This window comes from Dreissena polymorpha, chromosome 4 (assembly GCF_020536995.1).
Source record: "Dreissena polymorpha isolate Duluth1 chromosome 4, UMN_Dpol_1.0, whole genome shotgun sequence".
Classification (NCBI taxonomy): domain Eukaryota; kingdom Metazoa; phylum Mollusca; class Bivalvia; order Myida; family Dreissenidae; genus Dreissena; species Dreissena polymorpha.
This window is the reverse complement of record NC_068358.1, coordinates 83,240,535-83,261,029: the sequence shown is the minus strand read 5'-3', so window position 1 is coordinate 83,261,029 and position 20,495 is coordinate 83,240,535. Positions and strand designations below refer to the sequence as shown.

Below are 20,495 nucleotides of genomic sequence, written 5' to 3'. Positions count from 1 at the left end.
ATTCATCACCTTGTGATCAAACCACCTTCAGCACCTTGTAATCAAACCACATTCAGCACCTTGTAATCAAACCACATTCAGCACCTTGTGATCTAACCACCTTCAGCATCTTGTGATGTAACCACCTTCTGCACCTTGTGACCAAACCACATTCAACACCTTGTGATCTAACCACATTCAGCAACTTGTGATCAAACCACATTCAGCACCTTGTAATCAAACCACATTCAGCAACTTGTGATCTAACCACATTCAGCACCTTGTGATCAAACCACATTCAATACCTTGTGATCTAACCACCTTCTGCACCTTGTGATCTAACCACCTTCAGCATCTTTTGATCTTACCACCTTCAGCACCTTGTGATCTTACCACCTTCATCACCTTGTTATCAAACCACCTTCAATACATTGTGATCAAACCACCTTCAACACCTTGTGATCAAACCACCTTCAGCACCTTGTGATCAAACCATCTTCAGCACCATGTGATCTAACCACCCTCAGTACCTTGTGATCAAACAACATTCAGCACCTAGTGATCAAACCACCTTCAGCACCTTGTGATCTTACCACCTTCATCACCTTGTTATCAAACCACCTTCAATACATTGTGATCAAACCACCTTCAACACCTTGTGATCAAACCACCTTCAACGCCTTGTGATCAAACCACCTTCAACACCTTGTGATCAAACCACCTTCAGCACTGTGTGATCTAACCACCCTCAGCACCGTGTGATCAAACAACATTCAGCACCTAGTGATCAAACCACATTCAGCACCTTGATCAAACTACCTAAAGTACCTTGTGACCATGTGAGCAAAACACATCCAGAAACTAATGATCAGGTGAACTGATCACCTGCAAAAGGGCATCATGTAAAACACATGTACTGCATTTTAATTTCTTTAAATTTATTAATAATTGAGCACCATCTCAAATTAGAGCATGACTTATAATTGTTGATGAAATATAAACAAACAATAATGATATTTATCTCTATTTTAGTTTTATAAAAAGAATATTTTCATTTGGATAATACTAGCATAAAATATAATACAAACTAAATCACATTTGCTTTGATAAAAACTAAAACAATTTCTCATGAGTAACAAATTACTTGCATTAAACAAAGGCACTATGAAAGTGATTACAGTTCATATTATTTGTCATAATATAATAATTGTTCAATCTTAACATAAAACACAATGGTTAAAAAATGAATCATGATTTAAAATATAAAAGTTATTTTCAATTATTTTATCACAATTTAAGACTAGATATGTGTCCACAAATATCTCACTACATTCCACTCGTAACATAATGAGTGATATGTGACGGACATTATGTGAAAAATACAGAAATAAGGAAAACTTTTGAGCAAGATATGTACCTTTGGGACCATTATTTCACATGCCTAGTACCTTATTGTAATATTGACATCAAAGCAAACAACACTGTTGATGTTGTTGACACATCATCATAATAAAAGTTGGTTACACTCAATGAACAAATTAAGATAGACAAACGTAAGTATCATAGTTTTCTTCTCTATGCTATGATAGGGAATTTAAATTAAATATTACTAGAATATTCATATAAACTAGTTCAATGCAAAATACATCTGTCATATCTTAAATATAGTCCTATATCTAGCAGTAAATGCAGAGTTTAATCAAGTTATACAGCCAAAACTGGTATCATGAAGTTTGTATGAACCTAAATGTTAATATATTTAATGTGCTAATGATCAAGCTAATGCAGTGCAATACATAGAATACTGAAAAAAAGGATACTTATATTGTCAGTTATTTCAGATAATCACGGAATCTCAGAAATTTGTAACATGTATAACATCTATATCTATAAACCAAAACACTGGCCTCCTGTATAAGGACAATCTTTGGCTACCAATTGCATCATATTATTCTTGTTTGTCCCTTGGTTTCGCCCGTCCGTACACCGCTAGCACCCATATCTGGCCTACATAGGAGGACAACCCTAGTAGATTGGGACTCTGAAACAGTAACAGATGGAATGATAAAAACTCACAGCAGGGTTCATACTTACAGTTTGTATTAAACTCCTACAGAGCAAAGCTGTGGTATGTTTTGAGCTCCTCCCATCACTAACCAAAGAGTCCACCTTTCCCAACGCAATATGTAAGTTCTCGACGCACTTGTTTTCCAATTTTCATATAAACATTTACGCATACCTAAGAGTGACTGTACTTTTGTCATGTAGCATATTTTCTTCAATATTAATTTGAAGTTAAAATGGTTTAATAAAGCCTGATAATCTTAATTAAAATTGGCATAAAACTAAGCGTTACAATTAATGAAAAATCTAACAGACAAACACAAGTTTGTCAATATTCTTCTCTAGGCTAGGGAAGGGAATTTAATCATTTATATTAATGTAAAATACTTTTTTCCACGATAACTTTGGCAATATCAGCATGCTAGTATCTTAAACATAGTGTGTATCTAGCAAGCTTTGATGGTCTGAAAGTCTTACTACACTCACATATACTCAGACGTCTAACGTCAGTAGCCAGTTACATATGTGTAGATGTCTGTTGTCACATATGTAAACATTAGTCTTACGACACTTAGGTATATGTGACTTGACTTACATTTATGTAGAAGTCCGACGTCACTTACGTGTATGACTAAGTGTGACTTCACTTACATATATGTAGAATTTGACTTTATTCACATAAATGTAGACGTCAATTGCATACATATGAAAGTTTTAATTCACTATGTATTTGTAAAACTATGAAGTCACACCCTTATGCAGATGAAGAAGTCTCTGGTAAATTAAATATTTATATAAGAAGTGTTTTGTCACCTACATGTGTTGTAGTTTTACTTCGCCTACGTTTATGTAGAAGTCTGACGTCACTTACATGTATGTAGAAGTCTGACATCACTTACGTATATGTAGAAGTCTGACGTCACTTACATATATGTAGAAGTCTGACATCACTTACATATATGTAGAAGTCTGACGTCACTTACATGTATGTAGAAGTCTGACATCACTTACATGTATGTAGAAGTCTGACATCACTTACATGTATGTAGAAGTCTGACGTCACTTACATGTATGTAGAAGTCTGACATCACTTACATGTATGTAGAAGTCTGACGTCACTTACATGTATGTAGAAGTCTGACGTCACTTACATATATGTAGAAGTCTGACGTCACTTACATATATGTAGAAGTCTGACATCACTTACGTATATGTAGAAGTCTGACGTCACTTACATGTATGTAGAAGTTTAATATCACTTACATATATGAAGAAGCCTGACATCACTTACATGTATGTAGAAGTCTGACGTCACTTACATGTATGTAGAAGTCTGACGTCACTTACATGTATGTAGAAGTCTGACATCACTTACATATATGTAGAAGTTTGACATCACTTACATGTATGTAGAAGTCTGACATCACTTACATATATGAAGAAGTCTGACGTCACTTACATGTATGTAGAAGTCTGACATCACTTACGTATATGTAGAAGTCTGACGTCACTTACATATATGTAGAAGTCTGACGTCACTTACATATATGTAGAAGTCTGACATCACTTACGTATATGTAGAAGTCTGACGTCACTTACATGTATGTAGAAGTTTGACATCACTTACATGTATGGAGAAGCCTGACATCACTTACATGTTTGAAGAAGCCTGACGTCACCTATGTTTATGTATAAGTCGTCACTTAGGTATATGTAAACATCTGACGTCATGTACTGTGAAACCATTAATTTTCGACAGCACAAAATTTCGTCATTTTTATAAAAATGACGATTTCGTCAGCACTTAAATTCGCCGATTTCTGATTTTGAATTTAAAAAAAATGCGTCAGTCAATATCCGATTTGTGTGTAATACGTTTTCGCGATCAATCGCAGTTGCGAAAATTCGTGGTACGAATGCGGGAACACACTTGAGAATCACTGCAGGAGGTGGGGCCTGTTTGTCACATGCCAATTAACTAGTCTTTTGTTATCTAGGGACAGTAATGGACCCTCTTAATGTATGCCATTCACACGTTCATTGTTATGATTAGCGGACAAGTGGGATCGAATAACCGTTAACGAGTGTTTGTAACAGCGAAGCCACTTACCAATTAGTCTTATTCTATTATTATAATTGCCATACTGATAACAATCGTATGGGTATGTGTTCTAGTTGGTATGATTTTTATTAAAATGCTGTCAATACCGTTTTAAAACTGTTTGTGTTATACGAAAGAGGTTCCAGTTTGTTAAGTGTTTTTTTTTTCCCAAATAAAAAGCTTTTTTTATTCTGATATCAACATTAAAATTATAAACTCTATGTGTGTGTTTGTTCATAAAAAGTAAACTACCTGTATATAAATCAATAATGTCGATAATTTGAAAATAAATAAATTGATACATATAAAATAGTAATAAGTGTGGTTAAACGCAAACAATCAAACAACAAACAGCAATTAAAATATTCTTTATTAATTTGTGATAAATACGCATGTTGATCACACATCGTCATCTTTTCATTTGGTTTATTGTCTTTTATCGGCATTCGCTGCGTGATGGCTAATATGCAACACCCCTGAAAAACACAATGCACCTAATGGGTAATAAAGTTATAAACAATTAGCGCTAATTCATTACCATTCTACATAAACGAAGTCAACGCATTCGATACAGCTGTACTGCACACGCGTTTTAAAGTAGTGTAACGTGTCAGTTAAGTACCTTGTGTAATCTACATCCCTTTGTGTCAAAACCGGATTAATCTTGATTACGAACCAGCAGTGAATGTGTGCATGGATTATGTTGGAATTTGATGCCTCATGTCTACGGTAAAGTTTTAAAATATTGTTCAACTTAGTGTTTGTTTTTGTTCAAACATAGAGCATGATTGTTCGTTAGGATCTTAAAATCGCCGATCGGTCGACTGACGAAATTTATGAAAATTAATGCCTGACGATTAATAATGGTTTCACAGTATATGAATTGGTCTGACGTCACTTACGTATATGTAGACGTCGTGTAGGAGGTATCCGTATGCAAACCATGCCGTACAGCACACGATGCCTGCACCCAACATCACCAGGGACAGACTCGCACCGGACTGCTGGGACACGCAGTACTTCTGTAAGTCGGAAGACGCTATTCAGTATAAGCTTCAGCATTGTTTGTTGCGCTTTGTTACACAAGCATTTTTGAAAAATATGCAAATTGCTAATTTAACGCCTAACTACAAACATACTGCAACAACAAAATATGTACGGAAAATCGTGAAAAAAGACAGACCCTTTGTAGTATGGTGAATTACATATTAACGAACTTCTTGAAGATGTCAGTGTCCCTACCACTTGTAGCCATGGTGTGAGCAGCATAACAGTGGAGACGACCAGCAGTATGAATCCTACGTGGTCCTGGCGCTGCACTTCCGGTACCAGGCGGCTCGCATACACCTGCACGGCCAGCACCAGCAACACAGACAACAACAGCTGCTGGAGAGGGGCGCTCTGATGTAGGTAATTGCCAAAGTTAATACCTGCTTGACTGTTTATGCCCCCATTCGAAGAAGAGGGGGTATATTGTTTTGCACATGTCGGTCGGTCGGTCCGTCCGTAGATCCGTCCACCAGATGATAACTCAAGAACGCTAAGGCCTAGGATCATGAAACTTCATAGGTACATTGATCATGACTGGCAGATGACCCCTATTGATTTTCAGGTCACTAGGTCAAAGGTCAAGGTCACAGTGACTCAAAACAGTAAAATGGTATCGGATGATAACTCAAGAATGCTTACGCCTAGGATCATGAAATTTCATAGGTACATTGATCATGACTGGCAGATAACCCCTGTTGATTTTCAGGTCACTAGGTCAAAGGTCAAGGTCACAGTGACTCGAAATAGTAAAATGGTTTCCGGATGATAACTCAAGAATGCTTGCGCCTAGGATCATGAAACTTGATAGGTACATTGATCATGACTGGCAGATGACCCCTATTAATTTTCAGGTCACTAGGTCAAAGGACAAGGTCACAGTGACGCAAAACAGTAAAATGGTTTCCTGGTGATAACTCAAGAATAATTAGGCCTAGGATCATGAAACTTCATAGGTACATTGATCATGACTGGCAGATGACCCCTATTGATTTTCAGGTCACTAGGTCAAAGGTCAAGGTCACAGTGACAAAAAACGTATTCACATAATGGCTGCCACTACAAATGACAGCCCATATGGGGGGCATGGATGTTTTGCAAACAGCCCTTGTTTACGACTAAGTTGGTAGAGTAATATCAGCGCAAATGAAGAAAACCATTTGTATGACTTAGTTGGTAGAGTAAAATCAATGCCAATCAAGAAAACTGTGTTTATAGTGTAAAGTGATGCGTTAAAATGATACATAGTTGTAAAAGTAGTAGTATAAAACCACATTTCGAAAGCTTCTCGTGCCTTCATATAACCGGTACTTGCAAAATGGATGTAATGTCTTTCTACGTCAGATAATAATATAACAAGAAATATCTTTGAAAAGATATACAGCGTTGATGTTGTTATGTTTGCGACCAGTGAAAGGAGATGGAATGGAGCGACTATGTATTTTAATGAAGGTAGTGAGTGATAATAAGATAATATATTTTACTGTATTAACAAATCAGAAATGAAGAACAAGAAGAGGTGAAATTGTATGTTTTATTGTCAATACGTATAGTAGTGACTAGGTTTTCATAATTAAACGAGTAATAAATTAGTTTTAATAGGAAAAGAAAACATATTTGCCACTGAAATACTATGAACATTTTGTTGGAATGAAATACAAGATATTGTGTTATAATGTGTAAAGATGTTAGCAGAATGTAAAAATAAAAGACTCAATATTGCAAGCATTATAGTGATATGAATTTCATGTAGTGTTTAGTGTGACCGCTACGGCATGTAAACAATAGCTTCTTGTAATTGTAGAGACATGTGATGTTTTTGTAGAGAATGTGATTAATGCTATACTGCTTCGTAAACTAAGGAGAAACGTTTCGATGTAATGTTTAGAGGATATTTTGTATCATGACAGTTTTTACTTTATTGTAATTTACAATATATTCATATTTCAGCATTCAATGTTTACGGTGATTTTTGTATTATTAGCCAATGCACAATTCGGATTTATTCATTGGGGACCTATCATGAATGAAGGTCATAGATCTAAGGTCAAAAGTGACGTTAAGTAGCTACGCCGAAAAATCTTCGACCATGAAATACATTCCTTGCACGAGTTACACGATTGACCTTCCTTGAAAAAAAAATGCGATAATAATTAACGATCTGACGATCTTTACCTTTTTAGGTGATATGAAGACGTAAGAACCGACGTAAAACACGTTGAAAAAGCCGGCTACCGCGTTAATCTGTATCAACGTCGAGTTGTCCACCATCACTCCGTATCCAATACTCAACAGCGAGCTGTGTACGAAACAATAATGCGTTTCAGAACATGATCTAGTGTTTAATACGAGTATATAAGTTTGCTACTGCTTTTGAATTAAAAGTTAGCTAACACTGAACAATTAACTGTTCCGTAAAATTTAACCACTGCTGTTTGCTAATCAAACATCAAATAACATCCAACAAAATAAATAACGGTTCATTGCTAATTTACTTGCCCATTTATTGTTCGATTTTTATATCAACAAAATACAAATTCCATAAAAGCGTTGCAAACATAATTTTTTAATGCAACTCTAGTTGATGTGACATTGACCAGGACTTACTTGACGAGTCCTGCCAGGAAGAACGGGTACGGCACTCCTTCCGTGACACGTGACTTGATCATCTCCAAACACGGAGGGCTAAAACACCAGTCATAGATATATGTACAAAGATACAGCTCGCGCGTGGCAACGACCACAATAAGTGAACACACGTTTATAATGGATTCCAAATTAACTTACCGTTGATTTAAAAACGTTAAACTGAGAACCAAAGACCCCAAATCGCTCATATAAGATCTAGAGACTCGAAGTAACTGAACTATGATGTTTCCGGAACCATTTTAGAACTTAGCCAAAAAACCACAAAAACATATTTTCTCAGCAAGTTTCGTGGCAATAGGGCAAACATGTTAGTTATAATTGTTCTCAAGCTTTTTGCTTTAATTTTACCTAGTGACCAAGGTTTTTACCCACACATGACCCAGTCTTAAACTCGGCCAATATATAATTTCCTAAATGTTTTGACAAAATTTCACGATCAGCAGTGTTGTTGTTTTTTCATTCGAAATCGGATCCTGAAATCGCCCCCATTCCCAATCGAAAAAAATACATATTTTTTTCCCAAGTGGGAGCTAAAAATTCCCAATGAAAGGTTTCCAAAAAAATATTATTTTTTAGATCTCAATATTTTGTTCAACCCCCATCCATATAAGTTCAACCTTAGTAAAACTAAAAATAATACTGATCACTTGTAAACTCAATTTTGAAGCATTTTATAGCAAGACAGCATCAACACTAATTTCCCAATTTTAGTCAAAACGCCGCAAATTATCCCAATCCAAAGGGACCCGGCCGGCCCCATTCCCAAAATGGTAAAAAACAATACTGATAAGTGTGCAATAAATGTGGCAATCAGATTTTTCACAAGGGGAATTTGGACGACGAACAACGCACATCGGAAAAAAGGGGGATCACAAAAGCTCATCATTAGCACTTTGTGCTCAGGTGAGCTAGACAATAGCTGAAATAGTTCTTTAATTGAAGAAAAAAATACGTATACAGTTTGTTAAATGCCATTCAGTTTGATGCATTACCGATACCGACAATCGACGTTAAAAGTATTGTAAAAGTCTGAATCATGCTGCAAAAATATTTAAGCTACATAGATTATTAAAAGATGGTCGCATGTATATTAAAAATATATTTGCCATAAGCCCCGCTGAATTTAGGTCAAAATTTAAGCAACATACATTATTAAGAGTTGGTCGTATGTATATTAAACATATATTTGCTATAAGCCCCGCTGAATTTCGCTCAAAATTTAAGGAAAACATAAGTATATACTGAGCTTCAAGTTGATGCCGATAGAGGAATCCTTATATCATGATCAAGTTGTAAGTAAATATGAAACAGTTGATATAGTTGGGAAAACGCACGAAATAATGCAATTCATATACCCAAAATATCGTTAATTCAATGGCGTAATAACTTACACGCCAGCCACGATCATGACGTATGTCATCACTTGTGTGAACGCCTCCACCGCCGTGAACAACTCCATGTTGATGAGGTGTCACTGGGTTTTACGTCACCGGATCAAGCGGTTGAAGATTCTATGCCTTTTAAACTAAGTAAAAATATCAAGAGTATCTACAGTATTTCGATCAGAAATTAAACAAGAGCACCGCCTTGCGGGTGCAGACCGCTCATCTATTTTCTTTTTAAAGGTGAAGGGACTCTCAATTTAAATCACAAAGGAGGGAGAGGTGGAGTGAAGAGGGGTGTATAGTGTGGGAGTGTGGACATTTATTACATTATCTTCCATAAATGCGGAAAAAATGCAAAAAAAAAAATTGGGGGGGGGGGGGAATTCTCGGGTGCGATGGTTGGACGGTATTTCAAAAATAAAATAATAAAAATAAATATTTGTTTTTTTTTTAACCGTTTAAAAAAAAATTGGGGGGGGGGGATGGGTGGGGTATAGTGTGAGGGTGTGGTGGTCATTTGTGAGATGATCTTAAAAAAAATTAGGGGGGTAGAAGGGGGGAGGGGGGAGGGCACGGGGGATGGTTTGGGTGGAGTCTATTGTGGTATGTCAGGTAAGAGTAGTTTTGTCAAAGTATCAATCAAATCTAATCATAAATAAAGAATTTATGGCAATTTTAGCTAAATTTAATAATTTTACCTTGAGAGTCAAGGTCATTCAAAGGTCAAGGTAAAATTCAACTTGCCAGGTACAGTAACCTCATGATAGCATGAAAGTATTTGAAGTTTGAAAGCAATAGCCTTGATATTTTAGAAGTAAAGTGGATCGAAACACAAAATTTAACCATATATTCAAAGTTACTAAGTCAAAAAAGGGCCATAATTCCGTAAAAATGACAACCAGAGTTATGCAACTTGTCCTTTTACTGTCCCCTTATGGTAGTTGTCCAAGTATGAAAGCAATATCTATGATACTTTAGGGGTAAAGTGGACCAAAACACAAAACTTAACCAAATGTTCAATTTTCTAAGTATAAAGGGCCCATAATTCCGCCCAAATGCCAGTCAGAGTTACATAACTTTGCCTGCACAGTCCCCTTATTATAGTTAATAAGTGTTGCAAGTATGAAAGCAATAGCTTTGATACTGTAGGAATAAAGTGGACCTAAACACAAAACTTAACCAAATATTTCAATTTTCTAAGTATAAAAAGGGCACATAATTCTGTCAAAATGCCAGCCAGAGTTACATAACTTTGCCTGCACAGTCCCCTTATGATAGTTAGTAAGTGTTGCAAGTATGAAAGCAATAGCTTTGATACTTAAGGAATAAAATGGACCTAAACACAAAACTTAATCAAAATTTTCAACTTTCTAAGTATAAAAAGGGCACATAATTCTGTCAAAATGCACGCCAGAGTTATCTAACTTTGCCTGCCCAGTCCCCTCATGATAGTAAGTAAGTGTACCAAGTTTGAATGCAATAGCATTGATACTTTCTGAGAAAAGTGGGCCTAAACGCAAAACTTAACCGGACGCCGACGCCAACGCCGACGCCAACGCCGACGCCAAGGTGATGACAATAGCTCTTTTTAAAAAAAAAAATAGATGAGCTAAAAATGTTATTCCTTTATATTCATTTTCCTTCACGAACGGTGCCTACCTGATCTCCCGAAGGGCCGAAAGGCCGATTCTGGAAAACCTGGTATTTTGAACGGTCGATATTCCAGGCCCGATATTCCGAAAATCGTAATTTCATTGTAATTTATTTAGAGGATAATACACGGCTGAGCCGGGCCGGGCAGTGATAAACGGCCCGCAGGGAGCATAACGGCCCGAGGGCTTTAGCCCGAGGGCCGTTTGCGACCTGGGGCCGATTATCACTGCCCGGCCCGGCTCAGCCGTGTATTAACGTCTATAATATATATCTTACTTTTATACTAAATTATAGATGGGCCAAGGTTTTGAGTAATAAAATCATACTTTTTTGGTCCTTCACTAAAATTTATGAAGAACCAGCTTTCCGTACTTATATTTTCTTTGAATTGATTACGAAATTTATGACGTATCTCATGTGACGTACTTTAAATTACGAAACTAGCTAGACGCTTTGGATTTAAGGACAACAACAAATCGGACTTGGAGTGTTTTTATTTAACAGTTAAATATTTTTTAAGCATTGAAAGATTAGTGTGTGTGTGTTTACGATGGATTATTATAATATTATGAATGTGAATAACAGTGTTGGGATATAAAACTGGATTGAAACTGGTGAGACTGCATTTTCGATTTCGTTAAAATGTCGAATAAAGCGATGTTTTGTTGAATAGTTGATAGATTAAATTTAAGAAAAGTGTAAGTGAATTGTTTTTTAACTGTTCGAATTAATTCGATGTTGAATTAAAAGGGTAATTTCTTTGATGAATAAGTCGTTCCTTTGTCAGTCGATCAAAGAATGTCTATCCACATTTCTTTGATGAATAAGTCGTTCCTTTGTCAGTCGATCAAAGAATGTCTATCCACAAAGAATTGCTTGCTTACATCCAGTGCTTTAAAATGGAAGAGATGGATTGCGATGAAGAAATGTGTTCAAAATTTTAACTCGTCATGAAAGCAAATTAAACTTTACGAAAATAAACATGGTTATTACACAACTTCGGTGAGTAGAACAATAACCTAGATGTTTTACTTTTTTATGGCTAAGACTGGATGTGGACGCCATTTTTTTCCAGTTGAACGTCACGCGCACACATTCTGAGGGCCGAATATAAATAATCGGCCCTAGGGCCGAATATTTATAATGACCCCGCAATGGTGATAATGGCATGAACAACTGTACAAATTTGTTACTATATATAGTAAGGTATGTATTATGATGGAATAATTGATCGAGATGAACACTTTTGATTCGTAACTTAAAGACGTCATACGGTGCCACACCAGAATCTAAAGCATGCACGTTGTTTGTATACAAACCTTATCAATCGTAGATGCTTTTACTTTGCGTTAAAAAAGGATTTTGAAGGTATTTCCCTCAAACTTAATGTATACCAAATATATTCTCTTCGGAATTAGATACATACTTCATAAAAAATTATATTGGTGAAACCGATATGAAAAAATATAACGAGACTGCGAACGCGACTTCTCTTCCGCTTTTACAGTGAATTGTTCATTTTCTTTCAGTCAATAATTGAATAATTACAATGGATACTGGTCGTGTACGTAATTCCAGCCACTTTTGGAACTGTTTTAACAAAATCTTTTGTTTAAGCCAACTGGTTGAAACTAAACTTCACATATATAATCCTGGGTTCAAAACTCACCTAGCATGAAAATTTCAATATAATTAGATCAGTGTATGTTACTTTTATGAACAGAAATTAATGACATATAAACTATCAATTTTCGTAGGGCAATTGTACCTAAAAAATCGGCCACTTTTCAGTTTAATCTGCAGGTACAATTACAAAGCAATATCTCTAGACGAATGTCCTCATTTTAAGAGTATTAATAAAGGTTTACACAAACACAATTTTTGACTTGAAACTTAACAAGAAATATCTTTAAAAAAGATATACGGCGTTGATAGTTCAATGAATGAGATCAAGGATAGCGAATGTCTTTTTTCTGTGCAGTTCTTAGCTGCATCACACGCAGTACGGGATGTTACGCGGAGTTTTCGCGGCTTATTTTACATTTTTACATATTGCTGGTCATAAACCTATAGATACAAAACAGAAAACCAAAAGAAGAATGGAAGTGAAATTAAAACATACGAGTCAACCGGCCACACGAGAAGTATCCGTATTTATAGGCGCGTTCTTCGAACAAACCTGTTTTAGTGGTTTGATTCGATTATTAACAGTATCGATAATCATCGCGCTCATGCTTAATACATTGGTCAATATGGTGGAATAAATAATTGTTAAATTAATCAAAAATAATATTTATCATTGTTTTGTTGAAAACACATTAAGAATCTACATATTTCTGGTCTAAAGAAAATTCCAGGTCACCTAGTTCACGGATAGCGTATTTATTATATAACTATTATTTTACTGGCCGCGAACTCCGGAGATGACCTGTATATAAACTCTGGCATTCATACACTGGCCGCGAATTGACCCGGGTTGAAATGCAATGTATTAAAGTTAGGCCTCGCTTCCACTGCTCTTTATACTTTTACATGTTAACATGTTGACAAGAATATGGAAGTAAGTACTAAATATGAGAACATAGCCTTTTAATATAAACGCGTTGCGCTGGTAATTCTCTGAAAATAAAAGGTGTACGCACAAACTGTATTTATGTCGAGAATTGAGTGTAAAACTGTTCTATCTATTAAGCCTTTTCATTAGAAATAAAATTGTTTCATGCAGTAAAACAGTGTTACAAAGACGCGGATATGTTTCCAATGTTCTGGTGGAATACTCAAATCAGCCAATGGAATAAATGAAGTGTATTCATTCGTACCTAGCCGCGGGAAATTTTATTTGAATTTTATTGGACACTTACAAAGGTCAGGAGAGGTGAAAAGCTGGCTTAATTCAGCTTACGCCGAAAAAATATGCGACATTATTATACCAGTTACTCCCCCTACCTATTTTAATAAATATTAACAGGCCTGCACGGTTAATGGAGAACTCCAAATTCATAAAAAATATTTATTTTCAATAGTTTTAATCAATTTTTACTAACATAGCTAAGAAAGTAAAAACATTTTGTTTAAAAAGTTGACTTTAGTGTCGATTTTTAGTAAACGCTTATATTTAATTTTACAACATGTAAACTATTAATATTCAAATTAAGGGAGGTAATTCATATATTAAAAGTTTATATTTAGGTCCTGATTTTATTGTTTTAAATGTATGTTTTTATACAATTAATTAAAAATACCTTAATTAAAGTTTATCAGATAGAAATAATAATAAATTTATCAAATATATTTGTTTCTTATATGAATATAATTTTTGCAATGGATAATGACGTCACTTTTCCCATGAGAGAAATATCTTGTGTTATGTTTGAGACTTTATAATGCAAATGTTTACAGTGATACGCTTCTTTAATTTGCAAAATATTGAGATTAGGGTTGGTTTTCAAGTTGATTGGTCTAAAAATAATCAAAACATGTGTTTAGATCATGAAAATGATTAAACACAGGTGGCCGATTTTTTACGTACAGGCCGGAATTACGTACACGACCAGTATGTACTTTAAGGTTTACACATTTTTGTGCAAACTAAAACCATAACATTTATATATTGCTTTCATATAAACTGAGAAATTTTGATGAACGCATTAAAATCTTAAAGGGGCCTTTTCACAGATTTTGGCATGTTTTGAAGTTTGTCATTAAATGCTTTATATTGATAAATGTAAACATTAAATTTTAAAAGCTCCAGTAAAAAATCAAGAATAAAATTTAAAAAAGGAAAAAAAAAAGTAGCCAAAAGCAGGACTCGAACCAGTGACCGCCGGAATCCTGAAGTAAAAACGCATTTGCCAACTGAGCTATCCTGCCAAGCATACATAATCTGCGTATTTTACACCTTATATAATCAATTTTCGTAGTTTCACAAATTTAAACGACAACAACAGAACTCTCCAAATTATTCAATCATTTCGCGTTGTAACGCTTTATATTTTTTAGGTTTTTTAATCGTCAAAAGATGCATATAATGGCTATAGTAGACCATGGCAAAAGTTCAGCAATACTGTTTCCTCACAAATATCATAACTAAACCGCAAATTTACGAATCTGAAACAACTTTTTTCAATTTTGTCAATTTACCAAACCGTGAAAAGATCCCTGGTGGTTATTGTGTGGCTATGATATTAATTAGTGAAAACAGCATTTTGAATGATAAATAATCATATTATAACGAAAAATTAAATTTTATGAAAAAAATCACTATCAAATATATATATAACAAGGTATGCAACTCAAAATCACCCCAAAACGGGGTGCATCGCTTTGAACAGCCATATCTTCATCAATTGTGCAGCGATTTTCACGATCTTGGTCTTATTCAACGCAGAAATGAATTTCCTTTCTGGAAATGTATATGTCTTGCACTATTTTTACAAATGCTGGGTCAACTTTTAAGAAATAACACGGTACACAACTCGCGTGACCCAGTTGACAATGATCATTAATTATATTACCTTGTTATATATATATATTTGAAAGTGAAATTATTTTTTTTTCAGAAAAGTTAATTTTTCGTTATAATATGATTATTTATCATTCATAATGATGTTTTCACTAATTAGTATCATAGCAACACGCTAACCACCTGTGCTTTAATATATTGCCAAAATATCACCTCAAGACAAATGTCATATACGAAATGTGTTTAATTTTAACGTTCCCTTATCATAAACTCTGCCTAAACTGCATAATTTGTACTTTTTTTTCGTTTGCATCGAAAGTATATCCTGGGGTGCTGGGTGGGCACACGCCTAGACAATCGTACACAGGCTACGCCGCTGTAAGGGACAAGTTAAATTTCAATTACGTCATTTAATACAATCTGCCTTTGATGCTCTTGCTTTGGTGGGTAGTATAAATCACGGTTTAGTACGTACCTTGTCACTGTAATGATGTTATGGCACTATCAAATTGATTGATTCTACGAACGAACACTATTTACCTTCTTAACCCACTAACTGCACTTACTGCTACGCTGTACACTTAATCTAATCTACAATTAAATATTATGCACGCCTCAATTACAACGACATTTATTAAGACACCAACTAAATACACACATTCGACAATATTTATACTCACCGAAATCTTTCTTTAAGTCTCTTTTTAAAAGATTAACGTTCAAATACAAAACAACTATAAATCTGCAATGTAGTTAACATGTAGATATGAGCATGTACATTACCTATTTATAGATTTGTAAACATTTACATGTACGTGGAGAAGTGTACAGTGCGGTAAATATACCGTGATCAGCCATCAGGTATCCAATGCACTTACCGGTGACTTGTTTTATATACGTGAACAAAATATCCAATACAACTATATTTCATTTCAAGTTCAATAATTATCTGATGAAGAATGTAGAATTGATTCGTTGACTACCGGCAAGATTTTCAAATGGAAACCTTATAAAGCAATACATAATTAAACATCAAATAAATCATTACATGTCGCGCGTCTGTCTTGTGAGTTATCAATCACATAACAAACGCCGATTAGTACATGTATTGGGACGTTTACATGTACCATAATTACTCTATGTTTTCGGACACTTAAAATTATTTTTTTTCGTGTCCGAACACTTAGATACGAAAAATATTCACAAAATATAGGTGTCCGAAAACTTAGAGTCGAAAATTGAAGTGTCCGAAAATGGCGTCAATTGTATCAACGACTACCGTTAATAGCACGCGCTTGTAAAATACCATGCCGTATAGTATAAATTACAGTAATATATGTTTGCATTGCATTTTATATAATTTTAAATGCTTAATTTATTTGACAGAAAGTTGCTACAAGGTTGTACTTGGACCAAGTTCAAAGATGAGCATGTGATGTACCGATACTCGCTAGTATGAACCTGTCACAGTTATTTTACTTAGAAGGGGTAGTACCATTGCGTTAGATAATTGAACTGTTAATTGGCACTACCCCTGGTAATTGTCATAACGCTTATGCTATCGGGCGCCAGGTTTTTTTCTCCACTTTTTGGGAAGATAGCCCATGGCTTTGGAATTGGGATTTTTTTCCACACGAAAAGTCCACTGAATAAGGAAATACTAAATTTGATATAACTCTTTATAATCATTCAAACTACGCATTAGAATTCTTTTAAAAAAAAAATATTTTGTTTTGGAAATTGGGAATTTTAGCCACATTTTGGGAAAAAGTATACTTTTTGGGATTGGGAACATAGCCGAATTTCGGGTATATAAAATCGGGCCAAAAAAAAAACCTGGGGCGAAACCATTGTTTAATACCCCTTTGCAAGGTTATTTACCCAATAACGCAAATGTAATGGTCCGTTGCCCCAAGGCATGCACCTGCCATGTTTTATGATGTTAATATGGTTGTAAAACCCCGTAAACGAAGTGTCATTAGATATCTAAAACAGGACCGAATTTTGGTAAATAGCGCTGTTACATATACTGTCCGAAAACTTAGAAACATTAATTATGGACGAAAACTCGTGTGTCCGAAAATATTTAATTTTGCTAAAAAAAGGGGTGTCCGAAAATATAGAGTAATTACGGTAGTTCGAATATTATGACGTCCTTCCGTTGCAGTATGTGAGGGCCCGGCATGGGGCCCGGTGTTAGTCCTAATAATTAGACGTAATCTACCGTCGATGTATATGACCTCATATTTATAGCAGTATACCCGTAGTGTGTGCCTGCACCCCTATCTAATAAACTTAACAAACTCACGAAAGTTGGGACAACGTTTTGAATAATAGCTGCAATTTCCCTGTCCGGTATGGTGACCACAAGACAAACTAACATGCTTCCGGGACCGAGAATTGAACGCGGGTCGCCTTGGTGAGAAGCGCATGTAACAACCTGTACTTACCGGACTGCCGAATTGTACGTGTTAAAAATCTTCTTTGCCTGTTTCACGTACGTGCAAATAATGCTGAAAAGCCCTATACTCAGTAAATACATGTACTCACTCAAGAGAAGCAGGTTTTTTTTTATTTACCCGACCTTGTATTAAATTAAATAAGTAATTATCCGGAAATCAGGTAACCTTGGCGGGTGTAACGGAACCAACATCGTTATTATATACACTTCAACACCGTTATTTCGAACACCGATAATCCGAAGTCACCGTTATTTCGAAGTATTTTTCCGGTCCCGATTTTGGTTCTTCTTTGTTTAACGTAAAATTTCATTGTTAATCCGAACTTGGTTATACCGAAGAAATCGTTAATTCGAAGTGATTCTGTCGGCCCCAACACTATAATTCGCACCTAATTATCAATCTTTAATCCGAAGTCAAAACTGCAAAATACTGAGCGTAATTTCACACCTTTGTCGTGGCGCGTCAAAAGCCGATAATTACACCTTTGTCGTCTGCGCGAACGCCGGTGTTCAGAGAGACATTGCGTATTATTAAAAAAAAGGTTAATTCATTTCCGAAAATGTATTCATATGTATGTATGTCTGATAATTCGTTTTATTTTATATGTTCTGTAAATAGAGAAAAATAGAAACAAGAAAAAGAATCGTTATATTCCCCCGTTTGTTACTTTCTTTTACCGTTTGTTACGGTTCTTTAATCCGTTAATTCATTTCCAAAAAATGTATTTATCTGTATTTACATGTATGACAATTTGTGGTATTCGTTATATTTTATATGGTCTGATAATTTGTGCTATTCGTTATATTTTATATGTTCAGATAATTAGCGCATATTCATTATATTTAACATGTTCTTTACTTAGAGAAAACATAAAAAGAAGAACAAGAATCGTTTTATTCCTTCGTTTGTTACAAGTAGAAATCTATTGCAATCTGACTAGTTTACTTTTTTTAAGTAAACAACTATTAATAGTAGCGTTTAACTGAACCATGCGAGTTCCACAACGTTTTATTATTACAGAATCTTCAGAAGTCGTCTGTCAAATGTTTATTTCGAATTATCGTTAATCCGAAGTTTTTTTAACGGTCCCGACGACTTCGAAATAACGGTGTTGAAGTGTACTGTATACAGTAAGTACTAGGGATTTAAAACAAAAGTATTACAGGGTTTATCAAGGTTTTATTAAATAAATTACGCAAAGGACTGGAGTAGGTCCAGTGCAAGTCAATGCTAGGAATCCAGGTTGGCGGCATCCCCAAAAGCCAGGTTGGCGGCATCCATAAAAGTCCTGACCAGAAAGAAAGCCTTAACGGGCCTGAAATTGGCTGAGTAAATAAAGCATATGGGCACCATAATATTTGTCTGTCCATATCAGGGCCATGTAATACCAATCAATCAAACAAACCCACTCGGATTTATCAAGTTTGCCCATATAGGCCCCCAGGAAACCATCACATTTAGGCCCGAGATCATGTTTATGTTAGCTTAAACACCCGGATAAGCCCTATATCACACCGAGTTTGGCCCCACTCAGCATCACGGCCGTTAATCACGCGCGCCACCGATTTTTTGATGAGATGCATTAATAAATGAGGTTACGCATGCGCAATTAATTTCCTTCTATATTGTATATAAAATAGTTCAAGTTCGATATCAATTTTTACCATGATCAAGCAATGACCCACTATATCATCATACATAATTGGAAAGTTAAATGCATAATCTTTAAAAATATGGATGTCATCAAATTCTATACGCTGTAACTCAAAATATTCACCTTAGAATAGGCACATCGGTTTTGACAGCTGTGCAGGCGACCATTTTGGGCTCAAATGACCTACTTTCAAAGCCGGGAACCATCAACAAAAAAAGTAGAGCACAAAATGGCTTTTTTTCTTATTGCTAACAAATATATTTTCAAATTGATACCAAAACATTCCATTTGCAATGTATTTAACAAATCCTATGCAGCATGCACTGAACAATGTGTGCTAAGTATCAAACTGACTGCAACCCTGCAAACAGGAGTTCCGGTTTGGGGTTATGTGATCATGAGCCGATGCAACTTTCGAGGTGGCGCGCATGCCCGGATGTTTTGAAATTTAATGGATAATTTTACAGGGTGGTTAGGTTTATATGTTTTTTTTTCAACATAGTGCGCATTTTTAAAAAAAAGGGCAATCTATTGCGATTCAGCGAAGATTAATTCATCAAAACATGTACAGAAAATACAACTCAACCCATTAAAAACGTGAGTACCTTCATAAATGATGGCATTGTGGAGTTTTTAAAAGCATTTCGATTAGTTTTTCTTGTGCGACGAGAAAATGTCCACCCAATTCAATCACTAACGGCATCAAACGATTGCGTACACCATACAGAACATGCTCCATGCACAAACATATTGGCTTCTTGCCGACGTAGTAGATAAGTTTGTATAATACATGTAAACTGTTCTTATCTTACAAAGACGAACGTTTAAATTCATGAAGACATTATTAGAAAACTACTTTTTCTAATTAAACACGCACGCTACTTAAAATGTGCTGATGTTGTCAACTAAACAAAAAATAATTTAAGTCCTATAAACATTATAGAAACCATAACATAAAATATTTTACTTTAAAATAGCTATAAATGTGATTTGGCGCCACTTCCTAATCTGAGCGCCACCTCCTCGTCATTTGCTCCAT

General features: G+C 35.3%; 1 protein-coding gene across 6 annotated transcripts; it reads right to left on the bottom strand.

Moving 5' to 3' along the window:
* Positions 1-896: 896 nt before the first annotated feature.
* On the bottom strand, positions 897-20,202 carry LOC127877633 (sugar transporter SWEET1-like). Of its 6 annotated transcripts, none has more exons than XM_052423706.1 (7): positions 20,062-20,202; positions 9,232-9,365; positions 7,799-7,876; positions 7,367-7,490; positions 5,362-5,545; positions 5,047-5,166; positions 897-2,020 (listed from the first exon to the last, which is right to left on the bottom strand). In XM_052423706.1, the coding sequence occupies exons 2-7, from the start codon at positions 9,297-9,299 to the stop codon at positions 1,923-1,925; spliced, it is 672 nt and encodes a 223-aa protein (XP_052279666.1). In that variant the 5' UTR covers positions 9,300-9,365; positions 20,062-20,202; the 3' UTR covers positions 897-1,922. The 6 variants fall into 6 exon arrangements, with proteins under 6 accessions (XP_052279666.1, XP_052279671.1, XP_052279670.1 ...); XM_052423711.1 differs by having other exon boundaries at positions 5,387-5,545; XM_052423710.1 differs by lacking the exon at positions 20,062-20,202 and adding an exon at positions 19,580-19,602.
* Positions 20,203-20,495: the final 293 nt, after the last annotated feature.

Coding starts and splice junctions, on each gene's coding strand:
- LOC127877633 (XM_052423706.1), bottom strand. CDS start 9,299: ATGGAGTTGTTCACGGCGGTGGAGGCGTTCACACAAGTGATGACATAC. Junction 7,877..9,231: donor GTCATGATCGTGGCTGGCGT/GTAAGTTATTAC, acceptor CTGGTGTTTTAG/CCCTCCGTGTTTGGAGATGA. Junction 5,546..7,366: donor TCTTCATATCACCTAAAAAG/GTAAAGATCGTC, acceptor TACCTACATCAG/AGCGCCCCTCTCCAGCAGCT.